Below are 9734 nucleotides of genomic sequence, written 5' to 3'. Positions count from 1 at the left end.
GGCTTTTCTCCCTCTCTACATGAAAAACCCATTCCTCGGGGTACGGCCACAGGCACTCGTCCTCCGTCTTTTCTACATCGTTTTCTCGGTTGACGGCGTTGTCTTCTGTCTCCATTTAGGCTTCTTTGTCTCCAAATCTTCAGTCTATAAATTTGTTTAGCAGCGGAGGTTGCTTGCGTCTTAAATTGGCGCGGTCGCGATTGCGCGGTCTTATTGGCTGCAAAGATGCAGATGAAAGGTTTGAATATTAATCGCCCCTGTATTGAGCAAATTCTGGACATTCTCAATTGCGACATTTTTGATTTTATAAGTAGCGAAGTAGATCACATGGTCTATATTGTACTCAAGTACGAGTAAAATTACACACTTAAAAAATTACTCATAAAAGTATACTATGACACCCCCCCCACCCCCCCCCCCCCCCCCCCCCCCCCCCCCCCCCCCCCCCCCCAAAATGAACATACGTAAAGATATTACACATAAAAAATACACAGAAACACTGGAAATCAGTTTTTGGCAGACAATCACTTTTTGGCACTACACCGGTTCTCTTGATGATCAAGGTAAATATGTGAGTAAAATTGGACACCTACCAATATGGTTGCAAATTTTGTGAATTTTCTTTAATAGACGGTTGAAAACGTGAGCAGACTCTTAATATTTAATAAGAAGATCCCTATTTTTTTTTTTTTTTTTTGTTTCACACATGGTAATGCATTCCCATACACAAACTTCCTTTCAATTAAAGTAACACTGTTTCCATGCATGAAAAGGAGCAGGAAGAAGAATAAATTCTTATTGATACCTGCCCCCTATCTGTGATAATACAAGTAGGCAACCAAAATTACACTATGACAATTTTCTGCACAAAACAAAACAAAGCAAACAGAACAATATACTCAACAATGAGCAATACCACTAAATATCAAACTAAAAGGATCATTTTTCTACAATTAAATTCTATTCTTTTCAACTTCTTCATATTGGTTTATCATTTTATCCTTATAGCAGGTTTTAAATTGGGAAACATTTATACAACACTTAAGATGATCACTGAGAGAATTCCAGTTTCTTATGCCATTGACTGTTGGACACATTTGCCTTTGTGTGGTTCGAGCAAACCGGTGCTTAAAATAAAACTTCCTTCTGCCGTCCCCATTTTCTGAACACAATACAAATAAACTTTGTAACTTAAGAGGTAGTGTTTTATTTTTCGCCCTAAACATAATAGTTAAAGTCTGTAATTTCACTATGTTTTCTAGTTTTAACAATTTCAATTTTATAAACAAATTATTAGTGTGTTCTCTATATTTAACATTATGCATAATTCGAAGCGCTCTCTTCTGTAATAAATATGTAGTCATAGTGGCTTTTGTTGTTGTATCTTACAGGTTGAGTCCCGCAGAAGTTGCATTCCTAAGGCTGTACCACCATGAAGCCACTGGTGAAAGCTTCAAACATCCTCCAGTCTGAGTCCACTTCCTTCATGGGAGGGCTGCTGCCAGTAATCCAACAACTACTGTCCAAACTTAGCAGGCTGGAGACAAGCAAGACATGCATGCCACTCATCAGAGTGCAACATGGCCTTCAAAAGCATTTTGGACCGATGATGGAGGATCCAGAGTTGGCTGCAGCTGCAGTCCTCTTACCCAAGTTCAAGCCTTCCTGGACTGATAGAGCAGATGTAATGTAGGCTGGTATGCCAGATTCATATGATCCCATTTTTGTGTATTATTACATTTGAACACATGTTTAAGTGAGTATGTCACCTAATACATTGTAAGTTATTGATGGTGTGTCCTTAATATCAAACGATCCTTGTTGAGAATTAGCTGATTTTAAGTTTGTGTGTTCAGGAATAATTACTTAAATTTAAATAACAACATTGTGTTATCTACTTGCAGCCTTGACATACATCATACAACATCTTGAAACGATGGAGCAATTTCCGCAGCAATTTCCTAATGTTGTAAACCTGCTCAACATCTGGCAATAAACCCTTTCTGATTCTGATTCTGATTCTGAAACGATGGAGCATGAGAGTGAGGATCAGCAAAGAGAGTCATGAAGATGAATTCTTCTCCAGACCAATCTCCAGAAGGCTGCAAATTGCAGTTGAGCTTGATGGTTATCTTGCTTGTGCCACAGACACCATGGAGCTGCTGCACTCCTTCTCAGCCATCAAGAACCTCTCTCTTAAGCTGAACACAGCTCTGCTTGCTTCTGCTGCGTGTGATCAACTTTTTAGCTGTACTGGTTTACTCTTCACAGCCAAACAAAGCCAGATAGCCTCTGTCAATTTAGAAAAGCAGCTCTTGCTGAAACGGAACAAAAGGTTCTGATAGTGAAGTGTGACAGAAATGCTATTATGTGTGAGAGTTTAAGACACTTACCTGCCTGTTGTTCACAGTGTATTGGGAAAAGTTTAACTGTTCCATGCATGTTCAGAAACATTTTTGTCATTGTTTTAACAAACAACTTTTCTGCTGTATATTTATATTTATTTATCAAACAAATTACCTTTCTGTACCTTTTTAATCTGAGAAATGTGCTTTGAACATAAATATTTTATACTGATGAATCGAATCGAATGCCTGCTATAGGACCAGTCAAAGGATTTTCAAAAGTGACTCCATGAATTTAAAAGAGCCATTATAATTTTAAAACTAGCCAATTTAAAGTCTCCAATTAGTATTCTAGAAACATTTTAAAATCGATATCACTATTTTTCCTACATTACAGAAACCTTGTTACTTGACTCGAAGGTTCAATATCTACAGCTTGTCCACGTCCGATTTAATATCAACAATTTCATCTTCAATTAATTTGCTATGTAATTCCATAATCATAAGAACTTCTCCATGTGTCCAGTTTTTACACAGGACTTCAAAAACCATCTGTCGAGGTTTGTGAACTTCTCTAAGGGGATTTTGGCAAATTCATCCTTGGTTTTAGCCCAGATTCTGTTGGTAAGCCTGTTGCAGATGACTGCAACTCTTTCCTGAGTGAAGAACGTGCCGAAACATTTTCCAATTCGCATAACTAGTTTTTCCACACAGATTTCCACCAATATATTTATGTTTCTTGTGTTACGATTCAACTTATCAATATCTGTTACTAAAAATTACTGTCTTTCATCTGTAATAAAATGATCAGTGTGGCTGCTCTACCAGGTGTAACAATTAGGTTAAACATCCAGGCATCCATGAAAACGGAATTTATTAAACTTAATGGAGTTAGCAGGAAGTTAGCTCGCTAGTTTTTATCTAAATATAATATAGCCTGTCCTGACTGAGAGATTTCTGAAACAAATTAAAATGTACAGCTCTGCTATCACTTCCGACATAAATGAAGACAAGAAAGTAAACAGCACTGACGTTTGTAGGGTTACTGAAGTTTGGCTAGCTGATGTGCTAGCCAAACTTCTAGCTAGCACATAGCTGTGCTACACAGCTATGTTAGCATAATATAAACAGTGAAGGTCGAGGATGAACGCTAACTTTATTCCACTCGATAAAAGTTGCCGTGAGGATTCTTGATGGTCAGGGTCAAATGCAATCGCATGGCAGGATGCTGTAAACGGACCAAACTTAAGTCAGGAGAACAACTGAGATAATTCATCCACTGAGCTTTAAAATGAATAGCGGTAATAAAAACTGAGAGAGGGCGACAGTGATCACTGACTGTTTTAGGGGCTTTTTGAGAATAAAAAGAACCAGATACAAAGCATTAAAACTTGTTAAAAACACAAAAGCCTTATTTAACGCAGGGTACTTTGGAAGCAGGATTCATCACGTCATCAATTAAAGACCGGATAGTAATAGTAGCAGTTACTGTTACTATAGTTACATTATACTGTTAGTGCAATTACATTAGTATCTGCTACTGCTACCACACTTGAAGTGTTGGTCCTTGGTGTGGATTAAGTCTGATGATTCAAAATAAATTGCAGTTCAAACTTTCATCTTCTTAATTAAAATAGTTGCAAATATCAACATTTCTTCTCTATAGTGTCCAGATGTTTATAAATCCAGCGGACCAGATTGGTGTCAGAACCTAAACCACATAACTACATACTGGGCAGTTCTAGCATCACAGAATACTTCAAATACAAGAGTCATATATTAACATGTTAATGTGCACTAACTAATAACGCATTTGATATATTTCCATCTATATAAGTATGAGTTCAGAGTGCCCTCCGACCTACTATATCTTCTATATAAAAGTAAACCCCACAGTAATCACATTACTGCTGTAATGTGTAATCAAGCTAAGACGTTTTTAAATGTTAGGCTCCTGTTCCAAAAACCAACAAAGTGGGATTTTCATGCAAGTGAGCAAGTCATACTCTTTAATAGAATAGGATTAGGGCCACTGGGGGAAAAAAGTGGGCATGTCAAAATAAATCTGAGGAAAAAGTCAGAATTCAGAGAAAAATAAGTCAGAATTCTGACTTTTTTCTTATAATTCTGACTTTTTTCTCAGAATTCTGACTTTTTCCTCAGAATTGTTTTTTCTCAGAATTCTGAGAAAAAAAATCAGAATTCTGACTTTGATCTCAGATTTCTGGAAAAGAAGAAAAAAAAAAAGATGTGCCCATTTTTTTTTCCATTGGCCCTAATCTTCTTCGGTCCAACCCTTTACTTTAAAACACAAGTAATACTTCATTTACCCCCTCAAGAACATTTATATTACTGTGTGTGTGTGCCCCCTTCATGATTTTAGCTTTTTGCATATTTGTCACCCTGATCATTTCACTGTAACATCTCAGTTGAGGTAAAAAAAAAAAAAATTAAGAAAAAAATGGAGCGAAAATGGCATCCAAGGGAGAGTTCAGGGAGAAAACCACTGCTGAGTATAAACAGCACAAACGCTCAGCTCACATTTTTTGAGATGCTTCTGCATGATCCCCAAGACTTTGAGGAAAATATTCTGTAGACTGTTTGGATAGACAAAAGTGGAACTATTTTGAATCCCATTACATCACACTAACAACATTTCACATTTCAAACATGGTGGTGGCAGTGTGATGGTACTCAGGAGCCATAAATTCTGCTCTCTACTAAAATCCATCCATCAGTTCCTGTCCTGAAGCTCAAGCACACTGAGGTTAAGCAGCAGGACAAAGATCAGAAACACAGCAGGAAGTCCACCTCTGGATGGCTCAGAAAAACAAAATGAAGGCATTAGAGTGGCTGAGTCAAAGTCCAGATTGACTCAGCCAAGATGCCAAGATGCCTTGGTGTGACTTTAAATAGGTCTGTCATGCTGGAAAACCCTTCAATGTGTATGAAATGAAAATAATTCTGCAAAGAATAGTGGGCTAAAATTCCTCCACAGCAATATGAAAGACTTATATTGTCAGTTATCGGAAACACCCAATTGCAGTTCTTGCTGCCAAAGGTGGTGGAAAATTTAAAAAAAGATCTGTCTCTGCTGAGTTAATGGTAAAAATCTATGCTCTAAATTTTGTTATTTTCCTTTATTATGGCCTGAATTGAATGAGTTGATTGATCTCTCGTTTGCTCAAGAAAAGAGATCTGCTGATGCGCAAAATTAATATTTGAACTTTAAAAATTAAGGAGAAATTAACTAGGTGTGAGGTGTATATTTACATAAATAAAAATAGAAAACAGCAGCTGACTGGACTAAATATGGAGGACAAAAACCTGCCAAAATATAAAATAAATACAAAAATATATTCATACCAATTAAAATGTACAGTAAGTGCCATTAAATGCACAAAATGTAACAACTAAAGAATCATTAATTATATAATGTGACATAACTGTTTTATTTTAAATTAATTTAGATTAGATCCTCTGTTTGTCTACACATATTTATGTATTTATTTAGTTGTTTATTTAGGTGTACAATGATCCTCACTGTAAATGACACTTTTTTTCTTGTAAATTATAATGTTACTCTTGGATTTTTGTTTTTTCCCTGTTCATTTAATTGTTTGTTGATACAATTGGGACTTCACTGTTGAGCCTTTTTTCTCAGACGTATCCCTATTTTTTTTTCTTGTCTTTCAATCTACTGTCATATCAAAGTATCTGAAGAATAAAATAACACTATAATAATGTATGATTTTGTTCTCAATTTATAATCACTTTGAGATTTTAAATAACATATTTAATAAAGAGACATGTTAAAAATTAGGTAAAGATCAGTCAGACCTGGTAACAATGGTTTGGGTCACACATGTTTTTGTTTTTTATTTTGTTTGTTTTGTTTTCTAAATCTACCAACAAATTACTGGCATGTTTGCCAGCATGTTGTAATACCTCCTGACTGACAGAGGGCGCTGTTGGATGTTTCCTGCGTGTGATACTGGGGGGGGGTTCCGGTGGAAAACAACAACAACCTGTTAGAGGAGTTAACGCTGAAGAATAGGCGGCAGCATGTTTTCTACCGTGAAGGAAAGGGTTGGGGAGGTGCTGTTACCGGGGGACGAGTTCTCCTTCGAGGCCGAAGAGAACATTTCTCTTACGGCGCCGGTGAAGTCGGAGAAGGTGATGTGCGGTCCGGGCCTGCGGCGCTGCGGTGACCGGCTAGTGGTGTGTAAGAGCGGCGTGCTGCGACACAAGGAGCCCAACGTGTTCTGGATCGATTCCCAACAGAGAAGGGTGAGAGAAATATTAGTAAGATAACGCCAGTGTGAGTTTCTGATAACCTAATTCATCGATAGGGGCTGGTTTTCTGCTCTCTGGATGCTAATTTATCTCAAACCTGGAAGTGTGAAACGTGTGTTTCTCTCAGTGTTCAAGTATAACCCCGAATTAATCACAGCACTAAGCAGACCTCCGTAAAGCAGTGCGTGCTGGGAGCTGATTATGTCTCTCTTTATCCTCAGTATGTCCCAGCTAAAGGAGAGAGCATCATCGGGATCGTCACCGCCAAATCTGGAGATGTCTTCAAGGTGGACTTCGGAGGGAGTGAGCAGGCGTCTCTGTCCTACCTGGCATTCGAAGGGGCGACCAAGAGGAACAGACCCAACGTCCAGGTATCCAAAATCAGACTGGAGTTTGGTGTGCAGGGAACTCTAAAGGTAATCCACCTTTAGGTTAAAGAGAGCCACTGTAATGATTCCCCCTCTCTCCTCCCTGTGTGTTTGTGTGTCACCTGTACAGATGGGCGACCTGGTGTTTGCTCAGTTCCTCATAGCCAATAAGGACATGGAACCAGAGCTGGTGTGTATTGACAGCTCAGGACGAGCTAATGGGATGGGAGTGTTTGGAACAGGAGGTCTGCTATTCAGAGTCTCTCTTGGTCTTGTCAGAAGGTAACTGACACATGGCACCCTCTGCAGCTAACATGACACCAGCATTTGTGTCTATGGTCTTTTTAACTCAGGCTAAACATTACTTTCCCCCCCCCTCAGGCTGCTGGCACCCCAAAGCAACATCCGCTCAGACCTTGAGCACCTCTTCCCGTGTGAGCTTGTGGTCGGGATGAACGGACGCATTTGGGTCAAATCGGCCAGCGTGCAGCAGACGCTGATCATCGCAAACCTGTTGCAGAGTGCCGAAACCATGACGGCCCAGCAGAGACAGCAGCTGTTCAGGAAGGTCCAGCAGGGGGCGTTCTAGACGAATTCTTGACTCCAAGACACCGACTGAACCAGCAGAGCCCACACTGTAGACCACTTCAGACCTGAGTCCAGGTGTAATGCTGCAGTGATGTCACTCCTGGGCTCTGTGACATTACACTGAGCATGGCTACAGCTGTTCAGTGTTTAAAGGATCATTACATGTTTTCACATGGAGCTCCAGTCTGAACGTTTTTGAAAAGCAGCTGTCAAAGAACCTGCCAACTCAAAAACCACAAACATGACAGACTCAAGATGAAAATAAATAAAACTAGATGAGGGTGAGGGGGGAATATTTAAAAAAAAATGTCTAATGTCAAAATTATAAATGTTCAGAGAAGTTGAGGATTGACCAAAGAGCGGCTCCTTCCTACAATCCTGGAGCAGTTTGGTGACAGTCTGTGCCTTTTTCACCACGTCACAAGGTAAAGTGATCCCTCAGAGATCTGCATATTAATATCTCAGATCCAGGACCAGAAAATTCCACTATTAATGAGATTGAGAATCTGTGATCAACTGGAGTGCTGATGAGGCAGGAATGGATCTAGAGCACATTACGGAGATCTGTAGAGGTTACAAAGAAGGGTCAACACTGTAAATACTAACTCTGCATACATTTGATTTATTTGCCAATAAAAGCCTTTAAAATGTATAAATTGCTTTGTTCTCTATGAGATGGAGACATTTAAAAAAGCTGAAGCACAAATTTCTGACACTGTCAAAACTTTTAGCCATGATTGTTTTCTTTTTTTTATCGGCTCCAAGTCCAACATGAACAGCTTGGCTTCCTGATGGCAGACACAGCAGCAGCATAACTGGAGACACTGCGTGATAAAATTTGTATTTTCATGATTCCTTTAGATTTTCAGATAGTCTGAAGTTGATAATTGTCCCCCTGTTAATGAACCCAAAGATGGGATCAGGATCAAAATTAAAAACTGAAGCATAACGTGCATTTATCAAATATGGGTTTAATTTTTTACTTCTGGTTTTTAAAGAGGTTTAAATTTAAGTGTTAAGTAAAAAGAAAATTGTTTTTAATTTTTTTTTTTTTATTCTAAACGACTGTAGGTGACCTGCAGCATCTGTGTTGACCACCAGGGGGCAGTGGAACACGGCAACACATAAAAACAAAGACAAAAGAAAATAATATTTAAAAAAGACCAAAGCAACTGTTTCATAGACAGTGATAAGAACACAGTTTCATGCTTGTTTACTGCATTAATATTATCTCATACATTCACAGGAATATTAATGCTGTTCTGCAGCTTATAGATCTTTATCTGCTGTTGTCTGTCACCTCTCCCTCTGATAACGTCTCTGACTGGAGCTCACTTGGTCAAGTTTGAATAGAAGAGAAACGATGCACCAAATGCCTCCTCTGCTATTGTGCTATCAGATAATGAACCACAACCTGCAAAGGCAGTTGGTAACCATGACATAAAGAAGTAACCGCCAACTTCCTTATCCTCCCTTATCTCTGACACATCTCTGATGAGGGCTTAACACAGTGCAGTGATGGTCTCAAACATTCATCACTTTCTAAAATGATTCTCCAGTTTTTTCATTTAGGAAATTCAGGCCTCCACACTTAGTCTGGTTTCACATGTGGGTGTATGGAGGTCACTTCCCTTATGTCAGGCTTGTTTTGTATCTTCTGTTTGAGGAAAGAACAGATTAAATGTGCACCTGTCACCTCAGTTTGTCAACAACTTGTCACTTTTAAAATCTCGGGTTTGTTTCAGTAAGATTTCAGATTATGTTCCAAGCCTTTTTCATGTTCTTTGAATGAGTCAGGTTTATCTCTTATCTGAAGATTAGTTGCCAAACTAGAAACTTTTCTGCATCCCAGAGCCCCAGCGGCATGAGACATTCGTTTAATTCAAACCAAACTCAGACTGGCAAACACCTTGACTCTTGTTCTTTCCCCAAGAAGCCACATTAGGGTATCGAAGTTATAGTTAAACAACTTTATTCCAAAACAAAGGTGAGCAGAGCAGCTTGAGGACTGGTTTTAAACAGTTGTTAATGACAGTGAGCCAGGGTCAAATTTGAGGAAGCCGGTCGGTTTCAGGCTGATGATCAGCACTCGTAGCACCACAATGACACTGCTTCTTCACAGAAAATGAAAAACTAT

General features: G+C 38.9%; 1 protein-coding gene across 1 annotated transcript; it reads left to right on the top strand.

Annotated features, from left to right (window-relative positions):
* The first annotated feature begins 6335 nt into the window (after nt 1–6335).
* Nucleotides 6336–8249, top strand: exosc3 (exosome component 3). Its single transcript, XM_005924042.3, has 4 exons — nt 6336–6635; nt 6863–7012; nt 7140–7291; nt 7391–8249. The coding sequence occupies exons 1-4, from the start codon at nt 6411–6413 to the stop codon at nt 7596–7598; spliced, it is 735 nt and encodes a 244-aa protein (XP_005924104.1). The 5' UTR covers nt 6336–6410; the 3' UTR covers nt 7599–8249.
* The last annotated feature ends 1485 nt before the right edge of the window (nt 8250–9734 follow it).

The sequence above is a fragment of the Haplochromis burtoni genome, unplaced genomic scaffold, assembly GCF_018398535.1.
Source record: "Haplochromis burtoni strain Fernald_Lab_line unplaced genomic scaffold, NCSU_Asbu1 Contig_73, whole genome shotgun sequence".
In the NCBI taxonomy this organism is placed as follows: Eukaryota; Metazoa; Chordata; class Actinopteri; order Cichliformes; family Cichlidae; genus Haplochromis; species Haplochromis burtoni.
Note: the sequence above shows the minus strand (reverse complement) of the source record. Positions and strands in the feature narration are given on the sequence as shown.